The sequence below is a fragment of the Meleagris gallopavo genome, chromosome 1 (assembly GCF_905368555.1).
Source record: "Meleagris gallopavo chromosome 1, MGAL_WU_HG_1.1, whole genome shotgun sequence".
NCBI classification, from domain to species: Eukaryota; Metazoa; Chordata; class Aves; order Galliformes; family Phasianidae; genus Meleagris; species Meleagris gallopavo.
Genome location: NC_139404.1, coordinates 37,691,894 through 37,707,914, shown reverse-complemented (window position 1 = coordinate 37,707,914; position 16,021 = coordinate 37,691,894). Strand labels below are relative to the sequence as shown.

Genomic DNA, 16,021 nt, shown 5'->3' with positions numbered 1-16,021 from the left:
TTACTGTATGGCCATGCCATTATAGCAGAGGCTGTAGTCAGTGCCGTAATCACCAAGATGCAATGTATATTTAAATCAAGAAACAATTACAAATTACAGCAACACTTAATACTCAGCACAGTATTTTCACCAATAAGAAAACATTAACAATACACAAGTCCTCAGACCATGGGCAAACAGAAGTTCCTCATGCTAGTGTAACCTTTATACCCTTATTTCTTGTCTCCTCCTCTCCACAGCATCAGATACTAACCTGAGCAGAAAAAGGCCTCCACATTAAAGATTCTCATGACATTGTAAGACTGTCAACACCAACTGTTTTAATCACTGAATGCAAAATATTACATAACAGTGAGGAGATGATTGTTCTGGGTATCTACAATACTGTTTTCTCTTACATATTTGAGAATCAGCTTTGTAATAATCTTGGATTTGCCCCAACAGTACAACTGCTTGGCACTTTCTTAATGTTAAAGCAGCACAAAAGCTGAAGGTTACTGTGGAGGCTTACGGTGGGTTGCAGTTTTGTTGCTGTTGTTGTTGTTTGCTCTGCTGTTTTATTTTTCTTTTGTAATTATTTTTAGTGTAAAAAGACAGCATTTCCTAGAACTAAAACATGGGGAATATACATTACTGAATTGTTTACACTAAACAAACATGACTCCTTCCTCCCACCAAAGTCAGCAGTAACACTGACTTACATAAGTGCTATACTACTTCTCACCTTATCAGCTTTTAGCTTCCTCAGAAAGGATGGACTGTCATATCCCTTAGCCTGCCTTGCTTCCTGCAGGTGATTGATCATCCAAACGTTTTTCCTCTGTTTTGCTAGATCAAGTGGTGATTCTCCCTGCCAAGAGCATAAAAGTGGGAAAAAATCTGATTTAAAAATAAAATGCATTCAGAGCACTTCTGAAACAGAATTATGGCATTGATTTTTATTATTTATTTACTTTTTACTTTACAGCATACTCGACACCAATCATCATTCATTCATCATTCCTTTTGATCTTTTTCACACTCTCATAACTATACAAGTGGTCAAACAGAATATTAAGTAATTCTGACAATACATGCCTTGACAATGTAGTAATTGTTGCCTTTGGCATAACATCTCTGTTTCCTTGCTCTATACACAGCCCACTAGTCTGTAAAAGAAAGACTGTGCTTCTTCCTTAGCTATTGACAGGCAGCAGAAATCCAGCAAAGAAACAGAACTCATAACCCACTGGATCATGGAAACTCTCCCAGTCTAAAGCCTGACTTAATTCTCTGCTTTCTTGGCAGAGTGAAGTTACTAACACCATAGAATTTATTAAATAAGGATTTTTTTTTTCCAAAAGTTTAATGTTCTAAGTTTGTCTAGTTAATGAAGATCAAGGAAGAAATTGGGAAAGAATTAACTGATTGCTCATGTACAACTTATTCCATAAGACTGAGCTTTGATGCTTGGCTTGTGCTTCACATACATCAGGTGCAAAGCCAGCAACAGTCCATGCTTTCACATTCCCTACCTTAAGAGAACTGACAGACAAAGCAAAAAGAGAGAGAGACATACAGGGGCCAAAGGAGCCTAACAAACTGATTTGATATCACTGCTTTTTAAACTTCCAGGAAGAGAGCTAAATGAAAACTATTGACTGGGTCTAAAATTATAGAGGAGGCAAGAGACAACCAATTGCAGGTACCTCCAGCTTCAGTTTTGCATTTGACTCCTCCTCTCTTCTACTGGAGTTAAATCCCCTCCTAAACAAAGCACTCATGGAGGCTTGAAAAATGGCTGAATCCTCCATCGCTTGGCCCCCTCCTAAAAAAAAAGTGAGACAGGTACCAGAAACTGAAATTACCCACAAAGGGCAATCATTACTATAGACAGAAGAGGTGTCAAAAACAAAAAAGACAGTTAGCTATCTATATGGCACAGAAAGACTTAGCTGTCATCTTTGCCTTTGAAATCTTGCTCCAGATCTCTAAAAGAAGGGCAAACAGCATAAGCTACAGATTATGAGGTGAAGCGTTTTGCTGACTAACAGAATCTTACAGGCTGCCTGTCCAAAAAATTCAACTACCAAAATCGGTAAGAAAAGAATATCCTTCTGATAGATGATTAAGAAACAGACTGAAGCCTCTTGATTCTCAGCAGAAATGCCTGAAATCAAACTATGGTGCCTGCTTCGCAAAATTTAATGGCATCTCATTTTGAATTGCTAGTATCTGGAAAACTCCAGACATCACGCGATTTTCTTTTTTTTCTTTTTTTTTTTTTTTCTTTCTTAATGTCACTTTATATTTCCAGACCATAAAGATTACCTGTGGACAAGCAATTCTCTCTGGGAGCTCATCTCCCAAGTAAATCCTGAAGTTGTCTTGGGGTCCAGCTGAGCATCCCTTCCACTAGAGGGCCATGAGACACCTAGGAACTGCCTAGACAAAAAGATTGAGGGAGCTTTAAAGAAATCTTTGACTATGTGTCTAATCATCTGGGTATTTTAATATTTTCCTTGTATTCACAGGGATGGATGGCTGACTTGCTTAAGAAGCAATTAAAAAAAAAAATCAGGGATCTTGGTCCAGTAAACAACTTGGACTGACAGAAAGCAATAAGGTTTCAAGAGTATATATTTTGAGTGATTTAGACAGAAAGAATAATCTGAAGTATCATTACCATAGGGAACTTTATATGTAGACTTCCACAGACAAACTTATGGATACACTGCATAATCAACAGACTACACCTAATATCTATTTAGCAATTTATTAACAGATTTTAACTATTTAATTCCAATTATAAGCTGAGTTGTTGTGAAATCCTGTCCTCACCTGCCCAGTCTGTCTGCTACTAAGGCAAGATACTTAAAAACCCACAACTCTCCCCTGATTACTAAAAAGCTTCCAATTCCAATTGTAATCTGAGTCTCATAAGAAAAAAAAAAACACAAAAAAAACACCTTTCTTACTACCAAAAGAAAATTGTTATTTTCTTGCACAGCATAATACAAATAGGATAAATAACAAGAACAGCACAAATCCACTTTGATTAACTTGAAACAACTGTACCAAAGATATATACACATTTAGGTGTTAATAATCCACATTGCTGCTTTATATAATTTTACTTCCAGGATGGACATTTTCCTTCTCCTTTTTTATTTTTTTTATCCTCCAAATTCTCAAGATTTATTCTGGAATAACAGTGTGATTGTATTTTCCTTTAAGGTCTTCTCCACTATAGCATTCAAACTCTCATGCAACGTAGAAGTAGGACCTTACTGAGGTGACTGATTCCAACCTGCTCCAAAACTAGAAAGCCAGCAACAGGACGTTTTCTAATATAGCCTGCCTAGAGTTGATAACAATTTCATGTTTATTATGTGCTTGTGATGAACATGCAATAAATCACCCAAATCAACACCCTTTATAAATACTGAAACCATCCCTGCTAGAAGGATTTTGACATCTGAAGATCCTAGAAACCAACAGGAAGGAATACAAGTAATCCTGACTCCACTGCAGATAATGAAACCTGGCACGTGTCTCTTCTGGCATGACTGGAAAGACATCATGATCCAGCAGGTTTAAAAGCCTATTTTTCCTACTGACTGCTGCTGTCTGTCAATAACGTAACTGCTGCAGGCTAGCTGCTATCATTTCAGTTGGCCAAACATATCAATTTGTATTACAGATTTCACAAGAGTCCAGAAGTGTAGATAAGGTGAGGACTTCAGGTACACTAATCAGTTTGTCATGGGAAGCAAGTTATGACACACTGATCTTTTTTCCACAAAAAAACCCTACTTATTAATTTTTACCATTAGGTGGCACAGAGAAAAGCTTGAGCTTCTTAACAGTTTGCAAGAAGTGTGGCTACATTACGATTTGTCTCACAACTGACCTTACAAACTAGGAAACATATCTGCATAAATACATAACTACTGCATGTAGAACTGTCATGGTTTCATGATTTTTCATTATCGGTATTCCACATCATAACATCATGCAATGTACTGGGGGTTTGACTGCTGATGCTCAAGTTCCGGGTGCCTGTCCAGCGGAGAAGAGCAGCTACGTTTCCCCAGGGGGCTTTGCGGTCAGCGAGGAGATATAACTCCCGGCAAGGTCACCTGATGCTCTCTTCTCTGCCTGCGCTGCTTCGCTTGCGCTTCTCTGCCTGCGCTGCTTCGCTTGCGCTTCTCTGCCTGCGCTTCTCGCCTGCGCTTCTCTGCCTGCGCTTCTCATCTCAGCGTTGTGGTAAGGCCGATCCACCATCAATTTCACATTCTCTCTCCTTATAAAATTCTGTTGATACCATATTTAGTAAATTACTTTGTTTTACCTCAGATTGTTGCCACTGTTTTCAATTATTTCGGGGTCCCTTATTTTCTTTTTTTTTTTTTCCGGGGGCGCGGATCTGCGGATCCCTCCGCCCTTCTAGTCACGGAACCGGGCCGAACCAGCCCGTAAACCGTTGACATTCTTGGTGGAGAATGCGGGCAACAGTTGCTTTTTAGCTTTTTGAACAAATCTCTCTCTCCGCTCTCAGACAGCTTCATTGGGAAAGTTTATCTGTTTCACCAGTACTGTCTGAAAGCGTGACCTTGAAAAGTCCAGGCGGACGGCCAATACTCTAGGATATTTGTAAACTTTGAGCCTTGCTATCTTGTTTCTGTAAAAGAAAAAAAAAAAAAAAAAGAGAAAAAATGCTTTCTCTACTGAAACTGCCTTTTAAGGGGCTGCATGCCACTGTCTCTTCTTTCTTAATGCTAAAAACATACTGGGCCTTAATTAAGTTCACCACTTTGCTCTATGGAGCAATAGGTATATATAGCCAATTGAAAACATGGATGGAAATAACTATGTGGCATCTGCATATTATGTGGCATACCATTCCAGAGGGAGCTGCTAATTTTACAGGGTTGGGGATTTTTAAGCAGGTTTCCAGCCTCTCCTTTGAATTCTTTATGCGGATTTTCAATGCTCACCTGATCACGTTATTAATCTCCGTGAATGTACTGCTCACCATTTCACTTATTATTAGTATTTATTATATTTTGAGGAAGTCTGCCCCAAAACCAGTAAATACTGAGTGGCAGGGAATGTGGAGAGGCCTGGGTGAGACTTTAGAGAGATGGAAATCTTCGGTGTCATGGAACTTTACTCCAGAACACCTGAAAGACCCTGAAAATTTAAACAGATATTTGAGACAGGAATGTCGCGGCTCAGGAAGATCTGAGGAGGCCCAAATTATTTGGGGCCTGGCTAATGCTTACCGGGCCTTATTCAATACTATCCTGGAGAGGGAGAGAGTTTGTGAAATTGAAAAGGAGAGTCTCAGGGAAACAGTGCAAAATGAGCGAGAGAGTATCCTGGTCGAGAGAAACAGCCTCCAATCTGAGAGAGATGCCCTCCGAATTGAGAGAGACTCCCTGCAATCCAAACTCAACAGTCTTCAATCTCAACAAGACACCCTCCAATCTGAGCTAGATACTCTCATAATCGAACGAGACAGGCTCCGAGCTGAACTGGAGGATGAGAGCATTGGAACTGACCAACCTGATCAACTACAAGAAGCACCACAATTGATGTCACTTGCCCCTGTAAGAGGACGGAAAATGAAACGAATCTCGACTCAGTTAGAAGAGAAGAAAGAAGAGGAGAGAGGTCCAGAGGAGTGGCTCCAAGATCCACAAGAAGCACCCCTAAGTCCAGGGGAGGGGCCCTCAGTAAGACCACGGTCACCGGCGCCAATGAGGGCAACAAGAAGTCCCGAAAGAGTAAGAGGTGAGCAAGATATCGTTACTATTGTTGATCGATCTCTGAAAATGAATGAAATTCGAAGTCTGAGAAAAGACTTTTCACGTCACCCAAATGAGCCTATTGCCACTTGGTTACTTCGATGTTGGGACAATGGGGCCAACAGTGTGTGGCTGGATAGTAGAGAAGCTCGCCAACTGGGTGGCATTGCCAGGGACTCAGCCATTGACAGAGGTATTAGTACATGCCAGAACCAGGCCTTTACCCTCTGGAAGCGGATGTTGTTAGCTGTAAAAGAAAGATACCCCTTCAAAGATGATCTGATGCCTGAGAAAAAGAAATGGGCTGATATGGAAGAAGGCATCTGTTATTTAAGAGAATATGCTGTGGTGGAAATGCTACATAGCCCCGATTTCATTCCTGACGAGCCAGACCAAGAGCATGATCCCGAGAGAGTCAGGTGTACACCAAACATGTGGCGTACATTCACAAAGACCGCACCAGAAAGGTACGCCAGCACATTTGCAGCAATGTATGGCAGAGGGGAAAGAAGACCCCTTATAAGTGAATTGGTTAATAAACTTCAAGACTTTGAGTTACATTTAAGCCCTCTGCGAGCTTGTGTTTCAGCCATTACAAAGGTAGCTGAAAAGCTGGACAGAATGGAAAACAAACAAGAAGATATAATAGACAAACTATCAACCGTGCCTGAAGCTGATAAATCCATGGAGGTAACGGATACATCAAATGGGGACCAGAATTCCCAAAACAGCCTATTGGAGGGGCTCATCAACTTGATTTCCTCCCAGCCGGTGGCATCTAATGTCTCAGCCATCAAAAGAAGACGTTCTCCTGCTCGAGCAAGTGACAACAGTAAGACCACATCACGTTTTGCCTTGTGGCATTACCTACGTGACCATGGAGAAGATATGAAGGAGTGGCATAAACAACCTACTCCTGTACTTCAAGCACGGGTAAGAGAGTTACAAGACAAATCAACCACCAAGGTGAACTTCTCCAAAAAGGTGATTGCTCCAGTTGCTGCAGACAATGAAGGTAACAAATAGAGGGGCCCTGCCCCCAGCCAGGGGGGGGAAAGGGATAATAGAGTTTATTGGACTGTGTGGATTAGATGGCCTGGCACATCAGAATCACGAAAATATAAGGCCCTGGTGGATACTGGTGCACAGTGCACTCTAATGCCCTCGAGTCACCAAGGGACAAAATCAATTTATATTCATGGGGTGACTGGAGGTTCCCAAGAGCTAACTATGTTGGAGGCCGAAATCAGCCTCACTGGTAAAGACTGGCAAAAGCACCCTATTGTGACTGGCCCAGGGGCTCCATGCATACTTGGTATTGATTACCTCAGAAGGGGATATTTTAAGGATCCCAAAGGGTATCGATGGGCCTTTGGAATAGCTGCTGTAGACACAGAAGGTGTTAAGCAGTTGTCTATTTTGCCTGGCCTGTCAGAAGATCCATCTGCCGTGGGGTTGCTACGAGTGAAAGAGCAACAAGTACCGATTGCTACAAAAACGGTGCACAGACGGCAGTACCGCACCAACAGGGATTCCTTGCTCCCCATTCAGAAGCTGATTCACCAACTAGAGAATCAGGGAGTGATTAGCAAGACTCACTCACCTTTTAACAGCCCCATATGGCCAGTGCGTAAAGCCAGTGGAGAATGGAGGCTGACGGTGGACTACCGTGGCCTGAATGAAGTCACACCCCCATTGAGTGCTGCTGTGCCAGATATGTTAGAACTCCAATATGAATTGGAGTCAAAGGCAGCCAAATGGTACGCCACCATTGATATTGCTAACGCCTTTTTCTCCATTCCTTTGACCAAAGAATCTAGGCCACAGTTTGCTTTCACCTGGAGGGGCATTCAGTATACCTGGAATCGTTTGCCCCAGGGGTGGAAACATAGCCCAACCATTTGCCATGGGTTGATCCAAGCTGCACTGGAACAGGGAGGTGCTCCTGAGCACTTACAGTATATTGATGACATCATCGTGTGGGGCAACACAGCAAAGGAAGTTTTTGAGAAAGGAGAGCAAATAATCCAGATCCTTCTGCGTGCTGGTTTCGCTATTAAGCGAAGCAAAGTGAAAGGGCCTGCCCAGGAAATTCAGTTCCTAGGTATAAAGTGGCAAGATGGCCGTCGTCACATCCCAACAGATGTGATCAACAAAATCAGTGCCATGTCTCCACCCACTAATAAGAAAGAGACACAATCGTTCCTGGGTGTAGTGGGTTTTTGGAGAATGCATGTTCCAAACTACAGCCTCATTGTAAGCCCCCTTTATCAGGTGACACGGAAGAAGAATGATTTTATGTGGGGTCCTGAGCAGCAGCAGGCTTTTGAGCAGATTAAACAAGAGATAGCCCGTGCCGTGGCCCTGGGGCCAGTACGGATGGAACAGGATGCGAAGAACATCCTCTACACTGCTGCTGGAGAGAAAGGTCCCACTTGGAGTTTGTGGCAAAGAGCCTCAGGAGAGACCCGAGGCCGACCCCTGGGATTCTGGAGTCGGGCGTACAGAGGGTCTGAAGAGTGCTACACTCCAACTGAGAAGGAGATCTTAGCCGCGTATGAGGGGGTTCGGGCTGCTTCCGAAGTAATCGGTACAGAAACACAGCTCCTTCTGGCACCTCGACTGCCAGTGCTGAACTGGATGTTCAAGGGAAAGGGTCCCTCCACCCATCATGCTACTGATGCCACTTGGAGTAAGTGGATTGCGCTGATTACGCAGCGAGCGCGGATGGGGAATCTCAACCGTCCAGGAATCCTAGAGGTGATCATGGACTGGCCTGAAGGCAAAAAGTTTGGAACACCGCCAGCAGAAGAGATATCACGTGCTAAAGAGGCCCCACCATATAATGAACTACCCGAAAATGAGAAGACATATGCCCTATTCACAGATGGATCGTGTTGTATTGTGGGGAAACACCGCAGATGGAAAGCCGCTGTGTGGAGCCCCACACGACAAGTTGCAGAGGCCACTGAAGGAAAAGGAGAATCGAGCCAATTTGCAGAGGTAAAGGCTGTCCAACTGGCCTTGGATGTTGCTGAACGGGAGAGGTGGCCAATGCTTTATGTTTACACTGACTCGTGGATGGTGGCAAATGCTCTATGGGGGTGGTTACAGCAGTGGGAGCAAAACAACTGGCAAAGAAAGGGTAAACCTATTTGGGCTGCTGACCTGTGGAAAGATATTGCTGCCCGAATAAAGAATATGGTTATAAAGGTGCGTCACGTAGATGCCCATGTGCCCAAGAATAGGGCTACTGAAGAGCAGCAAAATAACCATCAGGTAGACAGAGCTGCCAGAATTGAGGTGGCCCAAATAGATCTGGACTGGCAGAACAAGGGTGAATTATTTCTAGCCCGATGGGCCCATGAGACCTCAGGCCATCAAGGGAGAGATGCGACATATAAGTGGGCTAGAGACCGAGGGGTGGATTTAACTATGGATGCTATTGCGCAAATCATTCACGACTGTGACACGTGTGCCACAATTAAACAAGCCAAGAGAATGAAACCTCTCTGGGAGGAAGGGCGATGGCAAAAGTACAAATATGGGGAGGCATGGCAGGTTGATTATATCACCTTGCCACGATCTCGTAATGGTAAGCGTTATGTGCTCACCATGGTGGAGGCAACAACTGGGTGGCTTGAAACCTATGCAGCACCCCACGCTACCGCCCGAAATACCATACTAGGTCTTGAGACACAAGTCCTGTGGCGACATGGTACCCCAGAAAGAATTGAGTCAGATAATGGGACTCATTTTAAAAATTCTCTTGTAGGTACCTGGGCTAAAGGTCATGGTATTGAGTGGATTTACCATATTCCCTACCATGCACCGGCCTCAGGTAAGATTGAACGATACAATGGGTTGTTAAAAACTATGCTGAAAGCAATGGGAGGCGGTACATTTAAGCACTGGGAGAAGCATTTGGCAGAAGCCACCTGGTTAGTCAATACCAGAGGATCTATCAATCGTGGTGGTCCAACCCAGTCCAGCTCCCTACATACCGTAGAGGGAGATAAAGTCCCTGTTGTACATGTAAAGAATATGTTGGGAAAGGCAGTTTGGGTTATTCCAGCCTCTGAGAAGGACAAACCTCTTCGTGGAACTGTTTTTGCCCAGGGACCTGGGTCCACTTGGTGGGTGATGCAGGAAAACGGGGATGTTCAATGTGTACCGCAAGGGAACTTGATGTTGAGGGAGTGCAGTCAGTAATTCCTAGTGCGTGTGTTTATATTTTGTTTGTCTATATTAAGCATGATGTAGTGATGTGGAATAAGGGGTGGAATGTCATGGTTTCATGATTTTTCATTATCGGTATTCCACATCATAACATCATGCAATGTACTGGGGGTTTGACTGCTGATGCTCAAGTTCCGGGTGCCTGTCCAGCGGAGAAGAGCAGCTACGTTTCCCCAGGGGGCTTTGCGGTCAGCGAGGAGATATAACTCCCGGCAAGGTCACCTGATGCTCTCTTCTCTGCCTGCGCTGCTTCGCTTGCGCTTCTCTGCCTGCGCTGCTTCGCTTGCGCTTCTCTGCCTGCGCTTCTCGCCTGCGCTTCTCTGCCTGCGCTTCTCATCTCAGCGTTGTGGTAAGGCCGATCCACCATCAATTTCACATTCTCTCTCCTTATAAAATTCTGTTGATACCATATTTAGTAAATTACTTTGTTTTACCTCAGATTGTTGCCACTGTTTTCAATTATTTCGGGGTCCCTTATTTTCTTTTTTTTTTTTTCCGGGGGCGCGGATCTGCGGATCCCTCCGCCCTTCTAGTCACGGAACCGGGCCGAACCAGCCCGTAAACCGTTGACAAGAACCCAGAAAGCTCTAAGTAAATTAAAATGCATCCCTAAAAACACTGTTACATGCTGTTCAAGAAAATGGATTATTAGCTTTATTTGTTTTAAGCACATTTCTATCACTTATTCCAACTGAAGTAAGGCCTGGCCATCTTAACTGGTAGGAAAAATGGTGAAAGGTCAAATTAATTAGATATTTAATGTTTTATAAATGCAGGTGTGGACCTGTATTTTTGCAGTCTATCTATAATATTTATAACATTCAATATTACGGGAGAATATTTGAAGAGAAAGGGAGTAGTGGAAAATTCTTTTTCTAAACTTGAATTCTGACACCACAAAAGAAACAACTCAGGTGATAAAGTACATCTGATTTGCTATACGTAACAGTAATGCACAAGCTCTGGACAAAAACACTGCAGAGCAAAGATTGAATAGGCCCACCCTCCATCAGAGAAGCTTCTCTTACAGACTCCATGCCTACCACATAAATTCTAACAGCTTTGTGGCTGGTCTAACACATACTAAGGATGGGCTGTTAGTGTAGAATCAATCTTCATTAAGTGGTTCTGGCAAAATAACCAGGCAACTTGAAGTTCTGATACGAGAAAGAGCCCAATTTTGTAATCTACTCTTACTGGTATTTTTCTGTCTTCAATTTCCTTGCCACTGGGAGATGAACTTTCCCACATCTCAATATATTTAAAAAGACAGTCACCCCAAAACTTCACTAGAATATGTTCAGCCAGGTTTCTTTTTCATCTAAATAAATGACTCATCATGCATGCCATCTAAAGGTGCACCCCACCCCAAATATGTATTTATACTTAACCATTCATAAATTGTTTACATGGGTACTTTTGAAGGTTCAGATTTAGTAGTTACGCATCACTGTTAATAAACACTGACACTTGGATAAAAGTTAATGGCATGATTTTTGCTCCATCTTCACGATCCCGCCATACCCACAAGAATAATTTATTCTTCAGATTTCTATCTCAAACCACTTACAATAAAAACAGACTGTTTACCTTTATATTCTGAGCGTCAACATTAGCTCCAGCTTCTAACAGAAGACTAATAACTGTAGTATTTCCTGCTAGAACAGCCCAGTGCAATGCTGTGTTTTTGTGATACTTGTCTCCAAGATTAACAGAAACATTAAACGTAAGTAGTAATCGGGTTGGATCCACACTAGAAAAGAAAAGTCTTATTAGATCTACAAAAGAATTCAATACATTCCAACTTCTTGTTATTGAGTTCAACTTCTATACAGAATATTCATCACTTACATTATGTAGAAGTGACATATTTGCTGATGATTATCAATGGCTCAAATTCTACTCCCACCAAAGAACAACTGCAATTTTGTTGAATTTAAAAGGAGTTTCTTCTGAAATGTCATGCAACACATTTAGTACATAATTCTGTTATCGTGCCTCTCAACAACTAACAGTATTAACATAGATTTGTAAAAGAAAACAAATGATTATACAGACAGTATATCAAAGTTCTAAATATTTCAGATTTCCACTTCACATTCCTAAAGATGCAAATAAAAAATGCTGGTGGCAAATGGCAGGTATTTGCAAAAACTCACTTATGCTTCACTCAAAAAACAAAGGAGACAAGTTAGTTTCCAAGCAGAAAACTAATTCAAACTAACTTGCTCTTTGGAGAATTGCCTTTTTACACCAATTTGTTTCAGCAGTCTCCATAGGAAGATTTACTCAGTTAAAAAAAAATAATCATAATACTAAGTATATCTTGATAGTATCTTCTCTCTGGAATAGGTCACAAATTAAAAAAGATAAAGTGGCAATTGTGAAAAGTACACTGACTAATTAAACCAAAGCACTCTCAAAAACTCAAAATAAGTCATTACTCCAAACAACGTGTGAAGTTAACACCAAGATTAAGTAAAAATTGCAGCGAGGATATGTGTTACCTGTGTGTTCTGTAAGCTGCCCACATTAGAGGTGTCATTCCATTTTGATCCATCATATCTACATCCTAAAAAAAAAAAAAGTTGCTGAGATAAGTGTGTTTGTTCAAGTAGATAAAACAGCAGTATGCAGGACATCTGAAATAAAACGATTATTTAACCTCTATCAGAAAGTAAAGCATCTACTACCTAGAGTGTTTTGACTTGTTGTAGATCTCTGGCTTGGTGAGGCAAGCAAGTTGGTGGCTCCTATGTACATTCAGAGCCAGATCAGACCCTCAAGCACATGTGAGCAAGTTCCACAGCCTGGCAGCACAAAATTACTCTAAACTAAACTTAATTCAAGACCGGAACATTTGTACTTAGAGGTGGCAGAGCTATATCAGTATCTCCTATGCTACTTCCCTCAGCCCTTACTAAGAAAATTAGTCTGAAAGTGTTTTAATAAAACCATTTACTTCAGAAACTCTTAAGAGAAACCCAAAATATAGAAGTAGCTTTCCTACTTGCCACTTCTCAGCTCTGCTATCTGCCAAACATCCAGCAGTCTGGGACTCCCATCCACTGTGCTACTAGCCTGACACAGACAACAGTTATCCACAAAATTCAATTTATTTCTATTAAATAACTTAATAACTGCTTTTAAAAGATCCCCACATTGCAGATACCTGTGCATTTTAAAATTCTTACTCAATTGCTAAGCTAAAAAAATAAAATTAAAAATCAGAAATAAAAAGCAATTAATAAGAGGGCAGGAGAACCACTACTTCATTGCCCAGCTTATTGAGAAACAAGTTGTACATACTAAGACCAATATTTAAGTCTATTTCCTCTATGTATGCACACAGACTATATCCTTTAGAACCTCCTAAAGCCACACAACTGCTGGCATTCGCTCCCTTCAAGCTCCTGTTGCCAAGATTGCGAAGGAAATTACAACCACAGCCCAGCCTCAAGGTCATTTATCCTTAAGAAGCATGACTTCGATTCACAGGTCACAGTGTGTGAACTACATGTTTCTAAACATGCATGTACTAACGAGACATAAACAATCACTCTTAAGTTTTAGATTACATGCAGAAATGCAATGCTTTGTGATCAACAGACACCTGATTGCTTGGAAGGAGGTAAAAATGACTCCTTCAGTGATACCACCAGACAAACTGAAATTACGTTTTGCATACTAGGTGACAGTTAAAAGAGGAAAAAAGAAGATGAGCTCCAAATTATATGAGATGAGCCGGCTACACCTATTAGTCACACTAAGCTTCAACATGAGCTGAGGCAGATCCCTCTTCAAAGTAACTATAGCAAGTGACAAAGAAACTAAGACTCACTTGCACACAGTTTTATATGCATGATTAAATGATGCACAACATGGACAGAAGAGTTGCTGTCTACCAAAGTTCCTGTTAAAAATTCTTTGTCATTCTGCCAGATGAATGCTACATTCATACAACAAAAAAGTACATTTCAGAAAGAAAGTTCTGTTGTTCTTCTGTGTCAGAGTGCTGAGGCAAAAAAGTAAGCCTTCAGCAACGTATAATGCATCAGAAGACTGTTCTCGTGTGAACCAACAGGCATCTCAGCATTAACTTCTTGTTAACTCCTGGTGACAGATCAATCTGATAATGCTCTTGGACAGCTGTCCATGCTGCTAAGGCAGGAATTTGAGCACTACAAGGGGCAGATTTCAATACTAAATACAGTGATGCAATGATAAAAAGTATACTTATATCCCGTGTATGTAATTCAAATGAGAGAACACAACAGATCAACGTCAGTTATTATTTAAAATGTATCTGAAATAGGATAACTCTGGCTCTGAAAGAGAATGACTCTAAAGATTAGCCAGATTTTAGTCTACAGCATTAATACAGGATTCCACAAGAAGCTTCCAGAGGTAAAAAACATAGGGGAGGAAACAGCTTCTTACATGAAAAGGAGCTGTGTCAACTAATTCTGCTGCTTGACACCACTTTTTGAAGTAACACAGCTGATGAGTTCGATTTCTGAACAGTCACTAGAGATCACAGCGACACTCTGGCTTACCAGGGCTTTTTAATAGTGGTGCTCAAGCCAGTCCTGTGTTATAATCCATCTTGCTTCCATCAAAAGAGGGGTGGCCAGCAGGGACAGGGAGGTGATTGTCCCCCTCTACTCTGCTCTTGTGAGGCCCCATCTGGAGTACTGTGTCCAAGTGTGGAGCCCCCAGTACAAAAAAGGGAGCTGTTAGAGAGGTCCAGAAGAGGGTCACGAAGATGATCAGGGGACTGGAGCACCTCCCCTGCGAAGACAGGCTGAGGGAGCTGGGCTTGTTCAGCCTGGAGAAAAGAAGGCTGCGGGGTGACCTTACTGCAGCCTTTCAGTACCTAAAGGGAGCCCACAAACAGGAGGGGAATCCACTCTTTGAAAGGATTGATAACTGCAGGACAAAGGAAAATGGTTTTAAGTTGAGGGAGAAGAGATTTCAATTGGATGTGAGGGGGAAGTTGTTTGCTGTGAGAGTGGTGAGGTGCTGGAACAGGCTGCCCAGAGAGGTTGTGGATGCCCCATCCCTGGAGGTGTTCAAGGCCAGGTTGGATGGGGCCCTGGGCAGCCTGGTCTAGTATTAAATGGGGAGGTTGGTGGCCCTGCATGTAGCAGGGGGGTTGGAGATTCATGATCCTTGAGGTCCCTTCCAACCCTGGCCATTCTGTGATTCTGCAATAATACAGTTTTCTCAAAAGTACAAAAAGCATAAGGGGATTCCAGCCAAAAATACATTGAATTGCACAAAAACAGACTGGGAATTTGATCATCTTCAGAAACATTACTGGTTATTTCACATATCATAGGCTTTATAAAAAAATCCATCATATGCTTATGAAGAATAGGAATCTGAACAAGGAAAAGATCTCTTACACGGACTGTCAGCCAGAGAAAACGAAACAGACTCTCAAAGAAACAGAATACATAAAAGCAAATAGTAAAGAAAATTTATCAGGAAGGTGGATGTACAACTGAAAACATTTTCTAATTTGGGAAATACATACCAGCTATTCTCCAAAAGAAAAGACTTTATAGGATTCTAGAGAAACAAATCTAGTGCAGACTGACAGGCAACTTAACAAGCCAGGTATGGCAAACAAAAGAAGCGACCTTGCTCTTCTGAACAAGAGGTCTGCTCTGAACAATCAAATCCATCAGAGTCTGTTTCAACAGCCATAAAGAAGAATCATGATTGGCCTCAGAATTCTGTAACTAATGCACTCTTATGTAGGTTTAGGAAGCAAATGCTTGGTTTAGCAGCTTCCCCTGGCCTTAGTGCTGCTGCAAGAATGATGCTCAGTGTTGACAGACGATGGAGAGCTGGCACAGGTTGTTGCCCAGAGAGGTTGTGAAATCATCCCCCTTGTGGATTCAAAAGCTGCATGGACTGGGTGCCTGGCAACCTGTTCTAGATGTCAGTATTCGATTAGGAGGATGGACCAGACGATCTTTCCA

At 42.0% G+C, this 16,021-nt stretch overlaps 1 protein-coding gene across 1 annotated transcript in view; it reads right to left on the bottom strand.

Moving 5' to 3' along the window:
• ZDHHC17 (zDHHC palmitoyltransferase 17) overlaps positions 1-16,021 on the bottom strand; it is a 73,505-nt gene that overhangs the window by 25,372 nt on the left and 32,112 nt on the right. The window contains exons 6-8 of the mRNA XM_085221623.1: positions 12,539-12,603; positions 11,622-11,784; positions 725-850 (exon numbers count right to left, since the gene is read on the bottom strand). Of these exons, the coding sequence (XP_085077749.1) occupies positions 725-850; positions 11,622-11,784; positions 12,539-12,603 (354 nt within the window). The remainder of the gene's footprint in view (positions 1-724; positions 851-11,621; positions 11,785-12,538; positions 12,604-16,021) is intronic.